This window comes from Pelmatolapia mariae, linkage group LG3_W (genome assembly GCF_036321145.2).
Source record: "Pelmatolapia mariae isolate MD_Pm_ZW linkage group LG3_W, Pm_UMD_F_2, whole genome shotgun sequence".
NCBI classification, from domain to species: domain Eukaryota; kingdom Metazoa; phylum Chordata; class Actinopteri; order Cichliformes; family Cichlidae; genus Pelmatolapia; species Pelmatolapia mariae.
In genome coordinates this window covers 21778883-21801329 of record NC_086229.1, presented here as the reverse complement: position 1 = coordinate 21801329, position 22447 = coordinate 21778883, and the positions used below count along the sequence as shown (strand labels likewise).

The 22447-nt window shown below is 41.0% G+C and overlaps 1 protein-coding gene across 1 annotated transcript in view; it reads left to right on the top strand.

Annotated features, from left to right (window-relative positions):
* Positions 1-2506: 2506 nt before the first annotated feature.
* The window catches only part of LOC134621224 (uncharacterized), an 88463-nt gene continuing 68522 nt past the window's right edge, over positions 2507-22447 (top strand). The window contains exons 1-4 of the mRNA XM_065469972.1: positions 2507-2540; positions 2884-3210; positions 8133-8456; positions 9131-9457. Coding sequence (XP_065326044.1) covers positions 2507-2540; positions 2884-3210; positions 8133-8456; positions 9131-9457 — 1012 coding nt within the window. The remainder of the gene's footprint in view (positions 2541-2883; positions 3211-8132; positions 8457-9130; positions 9458-22447) is intronic.

Sequence of the window (22447 nt, the reverse complement as noted above, 5' to 3'; positions counted from 1 at the left end):
GTTGTTTGGTCGAGTGTGTAAGACATAAACACTGAACAGCCTGTAAACACGGTTATAGTGAAAAAATAAGCCAGTTTCTCTTTGTTTCCCAGCATTGTGGGTTTTTTTTATTTAAATATAATGTTTTTGTTTTTTCTGAACATGGGCTACTGCTTTTCTTTCTTTCTGTTATGAGTTTGAGTAAATGAATTGCTGCTATATTTGGGCGAACTCTGTGGAGGCTGCATTTGCTCGTAGCTGGAAGAGGGTGAAGTTAAAACAGTGTTATTATTTTTCTGTTGACTGCTTCTGTTAGCTTCAACCAACATTATTAGCAAACTTTACTCATGGGCAAATAAATAGATAAATCACCCTTGTAAAAACGATTGACGATCGGCTCATCCTTATTTCTCCTCACTCCTGTCTCATTCTGATCTGAGGATGTTGTAGTCTTTCCAGTTGGAAATGCTCTCCACTATTTGCTGATATAAATCCAAGGAGCTTGTAAAGAAAAGGGGCTGGACTTCTTTCACCTCTCATCTGAGAAGCTTCTTCAGTTCTGAGACCAAATGGTGCAGTCCTGGATTTGAAGCCCTAGTCGGAGTATACCTTATCAGTGTCATTGAGCCACTATTGGTCATTGTGAGAAATCATTATGAGATCTTGCCTCACCCTGTCGTGTGAGTTATTGACCTCAGTAGGTCACATGATAGGGCAGGGGTGGGCAATTCCAGGCCCCGAGGGCCGGTGTCCCTGCAGGTTGTAGATCTCACCTTGGGTCAACACACCTGAATCACATGATTAGTTCGTTACCAGGCCTCTGGAGAACATCAGGACATGTTGAGGAGCTAATTTAGCCATTTAAATCAGCTGTGTTGGTTCAAGGACACATCTAAAACCTGCAGGGACACCGGCCCTCGGGGCCTGGAATTGCCCACCCCTGTGATAGGGTGAGCCAAGGTCTCACAATGGTTTGACCCAATACCTATGCTGATAATGACCCCCACCCTTTTTCATACCTAGGCTCATGTGATGAGTCACATGATCAATAGTGGGTCACCCTCTTAAGGAACAACTCCCACTTGGGTTTAAATATCTGGGTCTCTCCACCTTCGTAGAACTGAAGAAGCTTCTTAGATGAGAGGTGAAAGAAGTCCGGTTGCTTTCTTTCCAAGCTCCTTTGATTACTACGACCTGGATGACTGAGAATCTCCACAGACTGATATAAAACTCCTCTTCATTATGAGCCATACATTTTCAATAGGAGATGGATCTGGACTGACAGCAGGATGTCTGTGGAGTCATAATGTTGTAGCCCATGCGGAACGGGATCTTTCATTATCCTATTGAGTAATAATCTGTCCAGGGAAGAATTTCGTGTCTATCTACAATCCTCAGGGTCAGAGTCAGCGGTTCTTTCATATGAATGCATCTTAGCCATGTCATGGACACTGATGCATCCCCAGACCATAACAGGTTTTGCACTTTTCACAGATAACAGACTGGAAGCTTTTCATCTTTGGTACAGAGAGCTGTTTTTTTCCCCAAAAAACAAGCTGAAATATGGACTCATCTGATCACAGCACACAGTTCCACAGTCCTGCAGTCCATCTGAGTTGAGTCAATGTATGGCTTCCTTACAGCGCAAAACAGTTTGAAGGTGCATTCCTTGAAGGAGCAACAGACTGTCTTAAGTGACACTGAGAAGTAATGTAATGAGAAGTAATCCTGGGTCTACCTCGGGACCTCCTCCCAGTGGCACATGCCCAGAACATCTCACTCAGGAGGCACCCAGGGGGCATACTTGTCACATTCCAGAACCACCTCAACTGGCTCCTTTTGATGTGAAGGAGCAGCGTTCCTACTCCGAGCCCCCATGGATGACTAAATTCCTCACTACGAAGTAATTGTCCCGGAGTGAGCACTCCACCTTTTTCGAGCTGAGGACCCTGGGCTCATATTTGGAGGTGCTGATTCTGATTCCTGCTGCTTCACACTCGGTTTGGAAATGCTCCAATGCGAGCTCGAGGCCGCCACCTGATGACCAAGAAGTTGTTTAACTGCCTCAGTGCCCTTATCCCTAGTGATAGACAAGTCATCCCCCGCGGCCCCAGACTCAATATCCCCAGTCTCTCTTGGAATGCCGGATGTATTTCATGGACCGGGGCCTCTGCCAGGCGCAACAATTCAAAACTTTAACTGATAAAAGCATAAAGAAAAGGTTCCCATGAATTAACAGAACACAGATTTTTGGCTTTATTGGATGAAGCAAAATTTTTCACCTTTTCCAGAGGAAAAGTAAAATAAGAAATGAAGACAGATATTATATCAGCAAAATAAAATTACAATACAAATAAAACGTACACAAAGTAAAATACACAAACATACCGTGTGCGCCTTTCTGCCAAACATCCACGAGGACTTTCAGTCCACAGTGTCCATATTTTCGTCTTATACATGGCCAGCCTGCTCTTTCTGGCTTGAGTCTCTGGCAGGATATGCACTGAATTGAACATCCGCCAAAAGAATGCGCACCATAAGCACAACTCTCAAGTCCACCAGTAGGTGGAAATAACACACATGAAACCAGATTAAACAACCAATTTTGAACATTGCAATCACATAATAATTACATTTCAATGTGACAGCTACAGGAGTGGTTTGTACCTGATAAATAAAATCTATCACAACAACAAGTGAAACAGTGAAATAATACACAGGCTTTTACATTTACCATTTCCATTACATCAAAGTTTTAATTCATCAGTATCAGTCTGACATTTTTATTTTACTTCCTCTTTTTGTTGAAATGTTAATTCTGTTCAATATTTCAGTCAAAGAAAATATTCTTAGTGCTGCTGCTTCTGTCTGTACAACTCATGTTGTCCTTTGTTGTCCTCTCAGTCCCCCAGGTGGAGGTGGATTCAGGGGTGGAGTCTGTTCAGCTGGCCTGCAAAACCACACGTCTCCTCCCTGAAGACGCTAAAGTGGAGTGGATGGACAGTAATTTTGAAAAGGTCCACGTGTATAAGAATGGCTCTTATCGGCCTGAAGAACAGCACCAGGTTTACAGAGACCGAACAAAGATGAATGAAGATCTGCTGAAAACTGGAGACCTCAGTCTGACCCTGGAGAGACCCACAGATGGAGAAGCAGGCAAATACACCTGCACCGTCTACAACAAGGAGAGAAAAATCCTGCTGAAGAAACAGGTGGAGCTCCAGTTCAGAGGTCAGTGGAAACAATTCAATTTTATTTGTATGGCGCCAAATCACAACAATAGTTGTCGCTTCATATTGTGATGCAAAGACCCTACAATAATACAGACAGCAGAAAACCCCAACAATCACGACTAAGTCATCTTTTACAGTCTGACCATATGACATACCTGCACAGAGTGACAAAATCACAGCAGTGTTTGCAGTGCGGGCTGTAAGTGAACCACAGTATGAGTGAAATCAAATACGCCTGCCTTCAAGTATCCCAGTCCAATCACAGCCACTCGCTCACAGCAGCTGTGACCATTCCAAAGTAGTGGTCATTTCCCACAGCAAACACCTCTGGCAGGCAGAGGTTGGACCATGAAACCACCACCCCTCCACACAAAAAAACAACTTAAAACAAAAATAAAAACACAGTTAAACCTGACCCGAGCAAGTGGAAGTGGGCCTGTAAGGAGGACTCTCAAGAGCCCAAAACAAGGAACTATCAGTTTAGGAGGCCAACAATGTGGCCAGTGGTGGAGATGAAACGGTTTAGGGCGTCGATCAGGAGGGCGGCGATGAAGAAGAAGCAGATCTGGAGGCCGACCAGAAGGCCGGCGACAAAAATGGTGCAGGCGGGACACTTCGGGAGCCGATGACTGACAAGACTGAGTTGGCAACTCTCAGGTAGCTTGTAAGGCGACAGGTGTTGGTGTAGCTTGGTAGGTGACCAGCATCTGCATGCCCGGGAGGTAGCCAACTTTGGTGTGGCTTGGTAGGTAGCCGGAGATGCCTTGGCTGCCCTCACCTTGGGACCCCCCCTCCCCTCGAGGAACTGGTTCAGGTGAAGGGAGAAGCTGGGCCTTTAATTGAGCCCCAAATGGAGTATCTGTCTTAGGTGTCACAGGCTGGGGAGCAAAACAATCCTGCAGGTTGATGTGGAAAATTTACAGTCTCTGAAGTCTCTCTGAGTCTCTTTGACCAGCAAACCTAATAGTCTTGAGATGGGTGGTGTCATTAACACAAAGAGTGGGCTCAGGATTGGCCAGCTCAGGAGCAGATAAATGCAACAACACACTCAGACTTGAAAACATCAGCCATAAAAGACACCACATCATTGCTTAGCTGCACAGAAACCCACTCATTACTCCGGTTAAACTTTGGAGCAGTAAACACAGTTTCAGTCCTTGCTAACTCAGGAACTAAACACACTTTTTAACTATTCCCAGCTAAGCATTTGCCCCTATTCCCAGGCTCAAAAACAGAAATCAAAGCATTTCCGCTCTTGGGTGAATGCACAGACAGAGGACATAGGCCGGTGGCTAGTTGACTCAGGTTTACAGATTGGAAAAACACACTCAGAGTTGTGAGTAGAAACCTCAGAACACTCAGGCATTTTATCTACCGACGCAGGGCCACGAATGACAGTTAGAAAGGTCTCTTTACTCACAGCAGTGGAATTGAGCTTAACATAACGAGGCAGGGGAAGGAAAACTAAACACACTGAACCCAGGATGAGAGAAAACAGGAAACACACTGAGACACAGACTAAAACACACAGGCTTGACACTGGGGCCAAGGGAGAAACAGACATGGAAACAAGACAGACAGAGGAGACCGAAAAGGAACATGGAGACAGGAGTGACAAACGTGGAACACAGGGGAGGCATGGGAACAGAACCTAAAGACCAGAAACTACAATATAACACAAGCGGAAAAACAGCTAAAAGAACCAGAACTAGGAAAATAGTGGCACAGTCTCCAGCGTGGATGCTGACTTTACTTTTATTTTTATATCACAAAAGGACGAGAGCGCGATGTTAAAGTGGAGGCGACTACAGGACAGAAACAACTGCATCACACTGTTAACACAGACAGACAGCATGCTAACACTAAGCTAGCCAAGAACCCAGAGTTGAAGCTGAGTAAACGCTGACCCCAGACCAGCACCGTGATAAAATGAGCCGCTGCTGAACTTTAGTAGGTAACAAACTGATGAGCAGTCAGGCTGCTGCCTCTGTTTCTACCTGCTCATGTATCTACAGTAGAATCACCATGACAACCGCTTTAAAGTCTCCTTGTGCTGGTTTCCATCTCTGATTTGTGTGCATACCTAATACTAAGAGAAACATATGTGTGTCCTCATTAGGAGGGGGATGTGTTTTGGTGTGTGGGGCTGTAAAACAAACATTTGACCAATCAGCATGTAATTAATTTGCATGAATGTAATGTCTCTGATAAGCTGCTTGGAGATGGTGGTGACTCTCAAAGTGGAGTCAATGAGAATCGATAAGGAATTAAAAGGATAAATCATATTGATAATGAAATGTTCGGAAGGTCAAACTGACTGCAAAGTTGTATCCATTTATTTTACATTTTCAAATCTTGACTTTAATTTTTTATATTTTAATGGCTGAAGGGTTTCACAATTAAAGCTATGAAAAGAATATAAAACTATTCAGTTTTATTTATATGGCAACAAATAAAAACAGTGGCCTGTTTTTATTATTTTTTATTTTATTTTTAAACGGACCTAAAATAATACTGAGAAAATCGTCTAGCTAGCTATTTAAGTTTTTTTTTTAAAGAAAGCATCATCTCTGATCTCTGTCCTTTGGCTTAAAGTGGATTTTTCAGTGGCTGTATCTCACAATTATAATTTTAACCATTCTGTCCAACAGACTGGTTAAAAACCAAAACAATGAAGGTTAACCAAGGGCGTAGATTTGGTTTTGGCATTGGTGGGGACAGATGATTCAACCACTGAAGTCAATATACTTGCCTACATATGCTATTCTACATGCTTTTAAACCATTTAAAATTACAATTCATAGTTTTATATGTGAATTATATAATGTTAAATTACTATTAAACAAATGACTAAGAATTTTAGACTTTAGTTTACTTCAGCCATATTTCATATAAATCAGGCATCATACAAAAATAAAAATAGCTTCAAATACAGTCATGACAATAAAAGAATATGACTTTAAGGACTTTAAGGTCAACATTACTTCAGTTATAGTACACCAACATCTCTTATACATTAGCACTAAGTGAACACTGAATGACCTGGTGGTTTTTTGTCCATAAAACTACTCATCTAAGATTACCACAAAATTATTATTATGTGCTTGATGTGCCTCACCTTTGGCCCTGGCTCTTCCCCTCTGACTGCACTAGGACATATTGCTACCTGATAAAATAACACATTGATTCGTGCCATATAGAAAGTGAGACATGTCAATTCAGATTCTTTGTCAAATATACACTAATGCAGTGGTCCCCAACCTTTTTTGCGCCACGGACCGGTTTATGCCCGACAATATTTTCACGGACCGGCCTTTAAGGTGTCGCGGATAAATACAACAAAATAAAACTAGTACCGGTACCGAAAAAAAGAAGATTTATTCATAACACACGTGAAAAGACCCAGGAAAACCGAGTTGACGATAAAAACGATAACAAAATAACGCTGAAAACCGATAAAAACCCTGAAAACCACACATTTCACACCTGAGCCTCAACTCTCGCAGCCCGGTACCAAACGACTCACGGACCGGTACCGGTCTGAGGCCCGGGGGTTGGGGACCTCTGCACTAATGAATCAATTTATATCAGCAGCCTAACAATTGTGATGATAATAAATACTAGTTAATCTATAGCACCAAATCATCAGTCAGTCACCTGTGACCTCGCCTCTTCACCTCTGAGCTACAACATGGCAGAGCTGCCTCTGTCACCTGATAAATAACAGTGAGACATTCCAAATACATGCAGTCACACATGTGCTTCAAATACAGTCATGAACCACCAAGTCATCATCCAATTTCACCTGTGATCTTGTGTCACCATTACTCTCTGAGCTTTGTGTTGGTTCTTCTGTCACCTGACAAATAGCACATACATGACAATAAGAATAAAATGTGTAGCTGCTTCAGTGTTTCTGTCACTTTGTGCAGATCTTGACTCATCAGTAATGTTTGTAGGGTGAGTGCATTTTTAAAACAATTTGTGCAAACTGCACAACAAGGTGGAATATTTGCAAAATCATGACTACCTCATGATATAAACCCTATGAATATGTCAGTACCATTAGGATGAAATTATTGTGTCACCAACATTTTAACATTAGACATATAATTTTAACAGCCTCTGTAAACTAATATCCTGGCTTGCTCGAGGCTGCCGTTTTCTCTGACAGTTTCAATCAAAATTAGAAATTAGAGACTGAGATAACTAATAGTGCTGCCTGTTGTGCAGTTAGTTTCCAAAACACGTTATTCATGGTTACATACAATTTTAGACTGATGTGGGCCAAAGGCTAGCATAGCCTGTAACGTTATTATGACGGACACATTTTATGAGTTAACTTGACTTTAAGTGACTTACAGGTTTCTTTGAAAAATACTTTCTTATATCCAGGTTCTTCCTTTTTGCTGCCATCCTCCTCTCCCCCTTGCAGGTCCTCGCAGCGCAGGCTTGCCGCTGCTAAAACTAAACAGAGCTCCCTGAAAGGCACAGCCAATCACATTGGCCATATTTGTCACATGACGTAGGACTCCAGTAGAGAACGTAATTTAACTCTTTCTGCACCGCTGGGTGAATGAGACGTTGACAGATCGTTTTTTTTCTTTCTATCGGGTTTGTTTTTCTTCACTCGAAGAGATCAAATTATTGGTGGGGACAATTCAATAATCGCTGGATATTGGTGGGGACATGTCCCTTCCGTCCATGCCAAATCTACGCCCTTGGTTTCAACGGTCCACATCTCTGCCTGATGAAATGCTGTGGTGCAGCTTCAGACAGCTGTGCATAAATGGATGCCCAGGCTTTTTATTTTTCCATTTATTTTCTATAAGATTGTGATTTCATGAATAAGTAAAAACTCTATCACAGTCCTCATCCTGCTCCTCTTATACAAACTCTTCCTCCTCCTCTGCCTCTCAGTCCCCCAGGTGGAGGTGGATTCAGAGGTGAAATCTGTCCAGCTGCCCTGCAAAACTATAATTCACCTGCCCAGAGACACGGAGGTGGAGTGGGTCAAAAGCTCCAAGACGGTCCACGTGTATCAGAACGGCTCAGACTGGTCTGAAGACCAGGACCAGAGTTACAGAGGCCGAACAGAGCTGAGGAGAAACCTGCTGAAAACTGGAGACCTCAGTCTGACCCTGAAATACCCCACAGACTGGGACACAGACACCTACACCTGCACCGCCTACAACAACAGGAAGAAGATCCTGATCAAGAAGGAAGTGGTGCTGAAAGTCAAAGGTCAGTGCTGTAGATTCAGGTCAAAGGTCAACAGTGCACCCATTGGCTGGATGCAGCTTGTATTGTGGCTCCTCCCCCTTGACCTCCGTGTTAGCTTCAGGTCAGTTTAGCTGTGTTTCCTCCAAATCCCAGAATTCCTGAGGAGCAGGAATATGTGGGGCTGGGCTCTAAACACTCAGGGTGAGGACTGAGTGAAGAGCTACAGGACAGAGCCAAAGTTTCAGCACTGCGCTCACAGCTTTGAGACGTCCAATCACCAACTGGTTGCTTTTAGAAGTGTTCATGTATTTGCAAAGAGACGAGAGATTTTATCAGAACGACTCTTTAATCCTCTCAGAGCTGTGAGTTGTAAAGTCGCACCCAACATATTCCTGCCCATCAGTAGTGAAGTTCATTCATAGTACCTTTTAACCAAAGTGATGTCGGCTCCATCCATTTATTTCATTTTTCATCAAGTCAAATCTGGTCCTCAGAGACTGAATAAAGTCCTGTCCCACTAACAGCAGCTCCAACAGTCTGTTCACTGCTTTCTTCCTGTCAGTCTTCATCTTTCTGCTGCGTCTCCTCTTCACACTGACCACAGTGAGCTCCCAGTGAAGCAGCAGCATTCAGCCTGTTAGAGTCAACACAAATGTCTCCATCCAAGCTCATGTTGTGCTTTGTTGTCCTCTCAGTCCCCCAGGTGGAGGTGGATTCAGGGGTGGAGTCTGTCCAGCTGCCCTTCAACACCACACTTCACCTGCCTGAAGACACTAAAGTGGAGTGGATGGACAAAAAGGACAGGAAGGTCCACGTGTATAAGAACGGCTCTGACCAGCCTGAAGAACAGCACCAGGTTTACAGAGACCGAACGAAGATGAATGAAGACCTGCTGAAAACTGGAGACCTCAGTCTGACCCTGAAATACCCCACAGATGGAGACAACTGGACCTACACCTGCACCGTCTACAGCAGGGAGGGAAACATCCTGCTGAAGAAACAAGTGGAGCTGAAAGTCAGAGGTCAGTGCTGTAGATACAGGTCAAAGGTCAGAGGTCATGTAAGAGTTTATTCTCTAAAAGTCTAAAAGTTTTTTAGTTTGAATCTATTTTCAGTTCATTTAAATAAATTAAATTCTTTGATGTTTTGATCTAAAAGCCAAAAATGTCAGGCGGAGCAACTGTGTGTTTAAATGAACAGACTAAGAAGACCATTAACTTCCTAAGACCCAAACTCTTCCACGGCATGCATTTTTAATTTCTCTTTGATATTTGGGCATATTGGGGCCCGATGAATATAAAAACAAAGAATTACCAGATTTTTTTTTTTACCTTATTTTTGTTTTTAAGAAAAATAAGAGCCAAATATGAGGATATTCGTTTAAAATTTTGATAGAACAGTAGCAGTATAATGTCCTTGTAAGTAGATATCATATGTGGACGCCAGGTCCTAGGAGGTTAAAAATGATCCTAACTTCAAAATAAAAGCCTCTGGCATGATTTGAGTTTGGATCAAATCAATAGTTTTGTTAGTTTAGTCCAAATCAATGTAAATGTATAAATATCAATAGTTTTAAAGCTGCTGAGATCATTCAAACACTTTGATCCAGTCATTTGGATGTTGTCACATGTCAGGGTGGAGCAGCCATAAATATGAGGCTTTTATTGTGAAAATGATGAGTGTGATGATCCAGAGGAGCCCATGGGGTGTTTGTGGCTGGATGCAAAGGTTTGTAGCTCTCCTTGTAAAGAGAAACAGCTTGAAGCTACAGAGGAGCGTCTGCAGAAGAAGACAGGGGAAAGAGGAAGAAGCTGAGGCCGCTGGAGAAAAGACAGGAAAAGAAAATCAGCTTTATTTGTTGGAGGCCGTTTGCTCATCACACTGAAATATTCCCACTTTAGAGACATGAAACAAAGTGAAGTGTGGATTGATGTTTGTCTCAATGATTTGGGCCCTGGAATCATTTCTTCATCTCCCACTTTAAGACATCACATCAACATGTGATTTATGACCCTGTTACATGGCGATTTTAATGGTCACAGCGAGCAGAGCAGTCAGTGAAGAATGAATGAAGTTAAAGAAGCTGTACAGGAGTAGATATTGGAGCAGGGACAGAGTCAGCAGCTGATCTCAGGCTGCTTTCAGACCGATTGTTGATGGCAGGAAGTCACAGACACTCCTGCAGGAAGTGACCTCACTTCTGTAATGATGAGACAGAGCTGAGTGTGGAGGAGTGATACAGGGGGTGATGACAGGGCTGGACTGGGACAAAAAATCGGCCCGGGCATTTTGACTAGAGACCACCAGGTATTATAGGAAAAATCTATTTTTGTGACAGTGATGTACACTGTCTTGTTGGTATATCTATGATTTCTATATATTTTAAATCAGATAAAATCTTTGGTTGTAAGATTCAGATAATTATTTATTAAAAGCAAAACATTTTTAAATGAGAATAAGAAAGTATTTCTTTGTGCCCCCCTTTCTCTGTTAATGCCCTACCTGGCCCCCTGACAAAACTTTGCTAGACCCGCCCCTGCACAGTTACCAGCTGTCAGCTACATAAAAAAGGATCCTGGTGTTATTTGTCTCTCAGAAACAGTTCATAACTTCCCTTCAACTCATTCATGTCACCTAAAAGGTAAACCTGTTTCTCCATCACCTGTTCAGCTCTGATGATTCAGTAAGGACATCTCCTGGTTTCATCTGCATGTTTCCCTCTCACCACATATCCAAACCGACATCATGACCAGCAGCTTTACAGCTGTGGCTCCAGCAAACATCAGCTGATACTAGAAATTAATATTAACTAAATTCTAACAACAGCTGATCAAGCTTAAACGTGCTGCTGTTGTTTAGCACAACATCCGCTGTTTTCCTCTTTCTGGCGCAAAGTGGGCGATAAACAAACAAGAGAAAAGCCGATCAGCTGATCATTGATCACTTTCATGATTGAAGTAGAGACAGGAGAGGGAGGGGAGAGAATGAGAGAAGAAGAGGCAGCTGTGCAGCAAAGACAGAATAACTCCAGCTTTGTGTCTTTTTCCATTCTAGCTGAAGTACGGGACAAACTGTGTTCCTTTTAACCTTGAATGCGAAACCCGTAATATTTTCTCTGAACACGGGACGATTCCGTTTTTTAGGGGACGGTTGGCAACTCTACTAACTAACCTTATGAATAAAATAAAGTTCACTATCAGTAACATCATAGCACCCACCCAGCTGTATAGAAACTCCGTCATGCTAGCTAGCACGCAGTAGGAGTTATTGTAACTGACTGTAAAAAGTCAGCACAACGAAAATAAACTCCACCTAAACTTGGTTTATATCTGACCCAGATAGACTGCAGGTCATAACTTCTTACCTGAAGTTCAGTTCACCTGACACTTGGACCGGCCCCGCCTCGGGTCTCTCCTCCTCCTGCCTCCCCTTCCCTCATCCACCTGCTGGCCTCCACCACTTGCTAATATTACTGAATCTGTAGAAGCTCCGCCATAGCCACCACAAAACAACTGAGTTATTTTTACACATCGACCAGCATCTGACCTTTCATTGTTTATACCGTTAAAAAAAAAAAAAAATATATATATATATATATATATATATATATATATATATATATATATATATATATATCATCGGCCCATAAAAACGAAAAATCACCATCGGGCATACCGGGCATGGGCAGTCCAGCTATGGGTGATGAACTGGTGTTTCAGTGCTGCTCACTGGAGGACATTCAGATTTGTTAGTGAGCAGGAAATGTACAAACTGATGTGAGTGTTGATGATTGAAGTTGTTCTGTTTGTAACGCTGTTTTAGAAGCAGCAACGCAGGCAATGAAGAAGAAAGGAGAGAAGGTCACAAACAAAGAGTGATAAAGATCTGTGGTGGTCTGTAGCACGGCTGTAGGGGAGGGTGGAGCAGTGACAGTGGAGGCTGCTGAAGTCACAGCAGTGAAAGACAGATATAGTTCAGATAATATTAATGAAGAAAACACAGTTCTAGAAAATCAGGAGTTATTACAGCGAGTAGAAGACTCACATGATTTATGAAATATACTGTTCACAAAGACAGAAAGAAATCAGGCACACAGGAAATCCAAACTATCAGCACCAGGAAAAGATCAGGTTTGTTATATCAGGATAAATCATCAGAATCATATCACAGAGTTTGGGAGGGTGGGAAACTTCCACAGAGCTGGAAGGAAGCAGTGATTTTACCAACATGAAAACCAGGAAATGACAGATCGATGGCTTTAACGTCCAACATCTGTAACATAATGGAGACGATGATAAATGACAGATTAACAAACTATATGGAAAATAAAAGATATCAGAGTGTAAATCAAGCCTATTCAAATAGCGGCTCGCGGGCCACATGCGGCCCAGAAGCAACCTGCGAGTGGCCCTGCCTGTGGTCCTGGCAGAAACGCAGAGAAAATGCAAAAAATAAATAAATTAATTAATTAAAAAAATAAAAAATTGAAATTCCTACAGCATAGTGTAGACTGTGAATGCAACACTCCTAGTCGCCTAGCAATATTTAACCCACAATGTACCGTGACGTAAACATATTAAACTATCATGGTAATACAAACACCAGACTTTACATACAAATTTTCCAGAGGGATCTCAGGATAGGGCTGCAAAAGTTTAATTGCATCTCACAACCAGAGTTGTACTACCATGGTGAGGTCATGTACAGCCCAGAGAGAGCTGCAGCAGCTTCCCTTCGTGTGATTTCTGCTTACAACTTAGAATCTCAGTTCTAAATGAAATTCAAATGTTTTTTGTAAGTATGACTAATGTATTATTTGACTTCTAAGACACACACACACACACACACACAAGAACAACAACAACAGAGAAGAAGAAGAGGGGGTAGTTTTACTATGCATCATAAAAACATGATCATTCATCTTCCAACTGTATCTTTCTGTTCTGACTTCAGAGTCCTTGTTTGTTTACTGAGCCGTACTTTGGGAGTCATACTGTTGTGATACTGGGAGAAAAGGGTTAGGTGTGATAGACTAAACCATTACACACAAAACTTCAAAAACCTAAAGAGTGTGTGAGACTGCTAGCTGTGTTGTCCAGCAATAAACTTATCTACAATGTGTTAGTAAAAGAGTGACTTGTACTTCTGTCACATTAAGCAACGGTTTAACAAATTTCACTGCAAACTATAAAAGGAATCTGGATTTAAATAGAACATAGTAGTGTTTGATGTAAGTGCAGGAAACACTAGTATAAGGTGTCTATGGAACAAATCTCCTTCAACATTCAAAATGACCAAAGTGAGGACTACAAGCGTTTCTCTCAGTTGGTTGTGTTTAGGGAAAAAGCAGCTAAATACACTGAGACTGCTCCACATTGTTAGTGAGTTAACTCTGGATATCTGTGGGTTTGTCAAACTTGCAGTGAACAAAAGCAGAAAAACAGTAAAAGATGCAGACGGTGAAAGTCTGGTTTATTTTATGAACACAATGAAACTTACAGTTTACAGAGCAAAGTAGCATACATGATAAATAGATACACATAACACGGACAGTGAGAAGTAAAACTCATCGTCTACCAGATGTTATATTCTGTAAACTTAAAATAAACCACTGAAATTAGAGTTTGGTGTTTTAAGTCATCCATTAAAAAACATGAGTCAACATTACTGAAGTGACACTTTAACAATGCTTCATGTCACAGTCTTTATGATGATAAAACATGTTCTCTCATTAGCAGATGTCTGCACTGTCACTTGTCATGAAAATGTCCAGAGCCTGGGTTCAAGCTTCTTCTTCAATTACCACTGATCATGTTGTGGCCATTTTTGTTGAATGTTTATAAAACGCAATTTGTATTAATTTTTGTTTTTTCTTTAAAGTTGGAAGAATATGCTGACCTAGTGTTGTTATGCAAATTGATTGGTTTTTGGAAAGTGATTGGTTTATTAGCTTATGGACCCTCCTATCACTCAAGGGATTAAGAGCACCCTAGAGGGGTGTGGTAAAGATGTTTTTTGTTTGCCAAATGTCAGATGGGACGACGGGAGGGTTTAAAAATGATTTTTTTGGACCACTTTTAAAGTTGTGAAAACAAATTAAGTTAACTTTCGTTTAATTTTAAGTTGTAAGAAGTTATTTGGTTGATTTTTGTTTATAGTTTTCCACGAAATAAACGCCATATAATTTTTAAACAATGAAGTCAGAAGTGCGTTCTAAAACAAGCCTCCCGTTGCCACCCACGGCCTTTTCTTGGACTTTTTTGGTGTTTGGAACATAAAAGGCTGTGACAGATCATTAATAGGGTCACAAAAGATTTGTCACATTATCCCCATAAACAACATGTTTTTAATCATTGTGACACAAAGATTTATATTCTTATTTCACAATGTGCATGAACTCAAAATCTTTAGAGTTTCATATTTCTAAAGTGTTGAAAAGAATACATTTATTCCAATGTATGAATTTCATTTCTTGTAAGTAAAAAAAAAAAGAAGCTGAGGTATACTTCATGCACTTATCAACATACAGTTCAGAGGCTTGCATTAGAGTGCATTGGTTATACCATTGTGAATTTAGCTATATAAATATGCTCAAGAGTCTATCATATGTTTGACATGCAACTAAAAATTCGAAAATATATATTTTTAAATCAGTAACTTTGCAAATTTAGAGGAAATGTTTTTGGACAACAAATGTGTCACATTTTAAACAGGGTTTGAATAATCAGTGCTGACATACAGACATTTATGCGCTGGGTATAACAGACATGCTTACCGTGTGAAATGACCGCGGATGTCTTGGCGCAGAGAAACACGCTGTATTGTTGTTTTTCTCTATTTGCATAAGTAACGCCCGACTGTCAGAAACGCTCTGTGCGGGCAGCGGGTAGCAAAGTCGGCTCCAACGCACCTGCAGGTATCTGTTTGAAAGAAAGGTGTCGCTGCAGCTAGGCTCTCGGGATAGTCAGGCTTTTATTTATATTTGCATTCTGGTGCGTTAAAACTCACAGCCTCTGTGTCCCGCTTGGATCACCATTCCGAAAATTCAGATATTTAAATAAAATGATGAATCGGCTAGTGATGAGGAGGCACGTAGATCCGCAAAATGAGGTTTGATTAAATTAAACTCTTATGAACAGCGATGCCTCTCTGCCTCTCTGCTGATGTGTTCCAAACAAACGATGCTTTCTACATGGTGTCAGGAGGAGAAAGATATTTTTGTGGCTATTTTTATGATCATTATTACTATTCCATTAATGATTAATATTGATATTGCATTTAGATGTTTAAACATATTGGCACCCAATCGTGATGATTAAATTGATTTTATTCCTTAAACACAGGTTTTTAGGGCCGGAGCGAAATACCTGAGAGGAGGATGGCTGAAGTGTTTGGAGAAATGATATGACTAACCTTTTTTCTTTTAATTTGTTAAGCCCGGGTGACGCATTTTGAGTTTTATTTGGACACACATGTGAAGTCCAAATAAAAAAGGGGGATTGAAATGGGTTTTAGGATGATTTTATAACTATTGGGGTTTGTTGATAATTTAGATATGGTAGCACTGAGGCAGAAATTGTTAATTCTAAAGAAAGGATTAAAATGAACTGAATTCGGTTTAGAAGATAAATTGCTGGTGTTGATAAGAAGTTGTACACCAAACTTAAAGGGAAACTGTGGGAATAATAATAATGGGGAAGATTAGTGAAGATTTTATGAGTAGAAAATGTGTGATTTCTTTTGACTTTTAGAATAAGTTGTTATAAGGTAGGCTTTAGAAACAGATACGAAATAGATTTATTTCTAGGGTAGAGGAGAGCTTTTTATGAGGATGTTAAAAGTGTCACTGACCCAAAGGAATAGCATTGAAGATTACATACATAGAAATGATTTCATACACATTGCATTCTGTGCCTTTAAAGGAGTTGTGGCTCAAAAAGTCGTCTCTTGAGAGTCAAGAGCCTTTGGTTAGCGCTATGATTAGCCAATCTACTGTGAGAATGACCTGAGTTATTGAAGGATTGCACACGCTTACAGACATATGGAGTTCTTAACACACATGACAGTATTGATTTGAGGCCAAGGGCCTGAAATTCCTTTAGCTTTTATCTGAATTTGAGTTGGCCCAATAACAAGTGACAGAAAAGAGGAACTGAATAGGAGTTTGCTGGTAACTAAACTGTGTGACATGTAAAAGATTGAGATAACACATGCAGCCCCAGATTAGTCTTATTATATAAAATGCAGTTACAGAATAACAAATGCTTGTTGAAGTGACCAAGTTTTTTGTTTAAAACAGAAGCAAAGGGAGAAAGCTTATATATTTTGGTTAAGTCTGATAAAGTATAAATTAGAATGTATCATTACATTAAGAGCAGCAAAATGAAATAAAATGCTATACCAAGAACCGAAATAACACAGGGAATGTAAGTTTTAAAATGAAGTTAGTGTTAACACATAGAAGTTGTTGTTAGGGAGCTTTTAGCTAGGATGAATCTTATTCAGGAGTAATTGATTGTATGCTTGAATTTAGTTAATTAAAATGGTTGTTTTTTTCTTTTTGATCCTTTAGTAGAATAAGCAGTTATAATGATTTTCTTGATAATTTTCTTGTGATAGGTGACTTTAGATGAGAGTTAAGGCACTTGCAGCAGCGACAGTTTTGTGCACAGGATGTTGATGATCAGATAAGGCGAGCAACCGGAAACATATGCAGAGATGTGAAAGCAGCGCTTTAAGAGTTTTACAAATGATGAGTAATGTTGAATAATATATAGAGGTTCATGTTTTGAGGAATATTAGGTTGAATCAGTTTTGAATAAAGAGAACAATTGATGGACATAAGGTAGGGAAGACGTAGTAGGGAGAAAGTGTTTTCTATCCTTTACAGGAGTAGATTTCCACAAGAGAGGGACCCAGAAAAGGGACAGACCACTAGAGATTCACAAGTGTAAGGGGTCTCTCACCGGGTATGATTGGGTTCAGGGGTGAGGGAGGAGTGCTGATTGAGCTCTGCTCGCACTCTTATTCTCTCCTGCCTTTGACCAACTTTAGGCTCACTGATACTTTGGTGTGATTAACCTCAAGCATGAGTGTTCTCAAGTGGGAGCTGGTGTTGAATTACTGGACCACTTAGGTGACCTGAGGTTGTCTGATTCGCTAAGTCAGAGGACGCCTAGAGAGGGTCAGAGCGAAGGCAGTGGACCTGGGAATGGTGGTTTCGGTGCCCATGATGCCATTAATGGATCTAGAGGTGGCAGAGTGGGCCGGGGAGTGACACAAGAAAAAGGTGTGGTGACGTCTCTGAAAGAGACGTCAAGAGAGGGAGTGTCAGGAGGAGAAAGATATTTTTGTGGCTATTTTTATGATCATTATTACTATTCCATTAATGATTAATATTGATATTGCATTTAGATGTTTAAACATATTGGCACCCAATTAAGCTTTTATTACAGGTCCAGCAAGAACCACTTTAAACTGTTGAGGTGAATCTATAATTTTAAAGGCTTTTGAATGTTTTTATATTTTTACACTGAAGACTTCAGTGGGTGAGAGACTGAGTTGCAGGCTGACAGGAAACTGCAGGTTTGCAGAGTGTGCAGGGTAGGAAGTGAAACCGAAAGCAGAGTCTGAGTGCAAGTATTTTGAGTAGGTTATGAATCTTTAGTATCTTTTATGTATCTATATCTTTGGATTAAGCCTTTAGTAGAGGCTCTTGATTTAAACATTTACTCAACATATTACATATATAGTTCCAATTAGGATATTACATGTAAGGATGAGCCTCTGTTCTGGTGAAAGGTCAGAAGTGCAACGGGTGAGATGAGAGAGCATTTAAGGACGAGACACACATACACCCACATATTAGATAGACCCATATAGGTGAAAGTTTAAATCATGTTTTGCTTGCAACTGCAAAGTTGTGCCTGCCTATGTGAAAGTTTGTGCAGAACGTGTGCCTGATGTTCCAGACAGATAAGCGAGCGTCCGGGGACAACAGGAAGACACCTGGCTTCGACGCGAAGACAATGTTCTTTTTAAACTGTGTCAAAAGTTAACTGAACAGTTGTGGTTTTGGATTGACGTAGGAGATCTTGAGTCTGCCTGGCAACAGAAGGGGGCTGTACTATTTTACCCCTATAAAGTCTTTGTTCTGACTATTGTAAGACAGTTCAATACTGAATCTGCACAGTGTTGGCTCCACGCTGCGTGTATTCATTAAATCTTCGTCTAATTGCACCCGGCCGGATCAGTGGTCATTATTTTGGATTCCTCCTTCAATTTCTGAACCCTAACAATGGCCACATTAAAGGATGTGCACAGTGACGGTGCTAACTACCTCACACTGTGTCTGGGGTCCAAAAAAGTTAAAACGATATACCTTGCGGCAGTTGTGAAGTGACGAGGAAAATACTGTGTCTGATGGGGTGTTTTTATATAGGTGGACTTGGTTTCAGTTGGCCTCTGACATAGTTGTAAAGAAAAAGGTGGAAACTATAGAGGTATAGTTAGGGGTGTGCACCTTTCTATGTGAACATAGGGTGTGTGTGCTCGGATGCTCTTCTTAAGGAAACAACCTTTATTGTTTTTTATGACTTGTTTTGCTGACTGTTGGGGCCCCACCTGTAACCCCTATGTCTAATCATCGAGTCTTACTGTTGCAGTATGTTTGTGTGACTAGTAGATAACTATAGGGATAGTTGCATTAAAGGAACATTGGGGGGTCGATACAGGGCTATTGTGGATAGGTGAGAATATGTGTTTTTTAGAAGTATCACAAGAAAAGTTTATTTCTAAAGGGATAAATGTTATTTGTGGTACTCTGTTTAAAAACTACTAGGCTCTGTCTCTTTCGGAGCACAAAAGAAAGTGAAATGCTCCTAAACTAGTTAAATTAAATTATCTATGTCTAAATAACAGAACGCTGAGACTTATGCGATCCTTAAAAACAGTTTAATTAAAACACATAATGCTTTCATTAAATTAAACGCAAATTAAACACTTATGAACTCACATGACCCCTGAACTCACGTGAACAAGCAAAAGTACCTGGTATAAGAGCAGGTGCACGTGTACATGCACTCACATGAACGCGCAGGGTGGGGGTGGTGGGGGCAAAAAAAGTGCAGGTATATTACTACTCCCATCTTTCCCTGCTACTGCAAACCTTCCCACTGTCTCTCTGTCCTCATACATGTACTGCACCAACCATTGTTTGCATGCACACAGAAACAGTGCAGCTCCTCCTGACCTTCTCTGTACATCTGAAGTGCTTGTTCTTGTCATGAAGCCATCCTGCTGCTCACACGTCACTCTTCCACCTTCTCAACACACTCTTTACATGTCAGTACATTTACACCTCTATCTGTCATCACACTAACCTGCTGTAAATCCTTTCAGCTGGAGCTTCTTTGTAGACACTTCCCTACATTGCAGCCTGATTACAATGCAGACAGTCGGCTACAGTGTGGCTGGATTTCCTTTCTTAGCGTCCTTTGCTATAAAATACCAGGATGTTAGGCTGAGGCTGAGTCGCTCCATAATATGAGCCACGGCCCGGAAAGTACAAAGATGGAATATTGTTTGTTGTTCTGGAAATTTCCCATGAAATAACCCAGCACTTAAAATGACTGACGCTGTACTTAAATGTACTTACAGTCTAATTATTTTATTCTTTCTGTACAAACCTACTTGTTACACAAACTTACAGGTAACTACAGGCTACTTGTGCCTTATTTGCAGGTCGTGTTATAAAGTGTTACTGAAACAGCTGCTGACCAAAGTGATGCACATTTAAATGAGTCAAAGTCCTGAAATAATTCAACAGATTAAAAACAAAACATAAAATGAGAAACCATGAGTGAAACAAACAGTATGGTGGTGCTGATCATTGTTGCCTCACAGCAACAAGTTCCTGAGGTCATTTCCACCACCTGAGTGGGGCCTTTCCCCCGACACTCCTCTCTGTGTGCTGTGAGTGTCTCTCTGTGTTAGCTGGGATAAGGAGACGAGGAAGAGGATGGAGGGTGTTGAAGGTCTCTAATGTTGTGTTTTGTTCCACAGTTTAGGAGCAGCTGCAAAGCCCTGATCTCCTCTGTGTTTGAACCTGATCTGGAGACAGTGAGAACCAATAACTGAGGGCAAAATAAGGACACTGAAACTAAAAGCATCTACAGGGACGACTTTATGTTAAAAACACCAAACCATGAAGCACTGGTGCAGCTGACTCACACAGACTCTCCTCCACACTGTCCTCAGTTATAAAGTGCTTTACAAACCCAAACATTATGACTAACAGCTGGATTTTCCTGTTTCAGTGCAGCGAACTAACAATGAGCCAACAAGGCCTCACGTAACATCAGTCAGTGAGAGTTTCACTGTTTCAGCAGCTCTGTTCACTCACACTTATTAATATTAATGCTCATTACAAATGTTACAGCAGCTGAGCCACAAATCTTTGTCTGTGTTAATAAAGTTGGATCAGTTCAAATAGTTTGTTGCTCTGCACTTGAAAGCAGCAGTTTTTCTAATGCACCACCTTCATGTTTCCTTCATATTTGAATCCCCCTGTAGATACTGACAGGTAACCATGTCACACAGAGCTCAAGCCTTTGAATCCAGCTGTGATTGTTGATTTTCTATTGAATGGACTTTTTCAAATCCAGCTGTAGGCCTGTGTTTGTGAGCTCATTAACAGCTGTTTATTTAGAGATACGTGGTCCTCACAGGACAGCCACTACAAACATATGATTTTATAGAATATGATGCATTACTGCAGATTCAACACAATAGAAAGGATTTGAAATGAGCTCAGCCTTAAACATGTGCAGCAGTAATATTGATCCATAGACACTGATGGGAACATTTTTCTGCACAATAAGTACTTTGACTTTTCAGACTTTATGTCCAATTTGCCAGTACTGCAGTTTTGTGTGTAGTGAGGTGTTTTCATGGTGTTTTATTGGTGCTTTTACTAAATGAAGGCTTCTATCAAATTCTTCCAAATGTTGTCAAACTGAGCTGTGTGATGAAGTGAGTGTGACAGAAACACTCAGACTGTGTTTCTCTGCTTCATCAAGTCAAATCTGGTCCTCAGAGACTGAATAAAGTCCTGTCCCACTAACAGCAGCTCCAACAGTCTGTTCACTGCTTTCTTCCTGTCAGTCTTCATCTTTCTGCTGCGTCTCCTCTTCACACTGACCACTTTCTATCTAACAGTGAGCTCCCAGTGAAGCAGCAGCATTCAGCCTGTTAGAGTCAACACAAATGTCTCCATCCAAGCTCATGTTGTGCTTTGTTGTCCTCTCAGTCCCCCAGGTGGAGGTGGATTCAGGGGTGGAGTCTGTCCAGCTGCCCTTCAACACCACACTTCACCTGCCTGAAGACGCTAAAGTGGAGTGGATGGACTACAGGAAGGTCCACGTGTATAAGAACGGCTCTGACCAGCCTGAAGAACAGGACCAGGTTTACAGAGACCGAACGAAGATGAATGAAGACCTGCTGAAAACTGGAGACCTCAGTCTGACCCTGAAACACCCCACAGATGGAGACAACTACACCTACACCTGCACCGTCTACAGCAGGGAGGGAAACATCCTGCTGAAGAGAAAGGTGGAGCTGAAAGTCAGAGGTCAGTGCTGTAGATACAGGTCAAAGGTCAGAGGTCATGTAGGAGTTTATTCTCTAAAAGCTTTTAGTTTGAATCTATTTTCAGTTCATTCAAATAAAATAAATTCTTTGATGTTTTGATCTAAAAGCCAAAAATGTCAGGCGGAGCAACTGTGTGTTTAAATGAACAGACTAAGAAGACCATTAAAAATGATCCTAACTTCAAAATAAAAGCCTCTGGCATGATCTGAGTTTAGATCAAATCAATAGTTTTGTTAGTTTAGTCCAAATCAATGTAAATGTATAAATATCAATAGTTTTAAAGCTGCTGAGATCATTCAAACACTTTGATCCAGTCATTTGGATGTTGTCACATGTCAGGGTGGAGCAGCCATAAATATGAG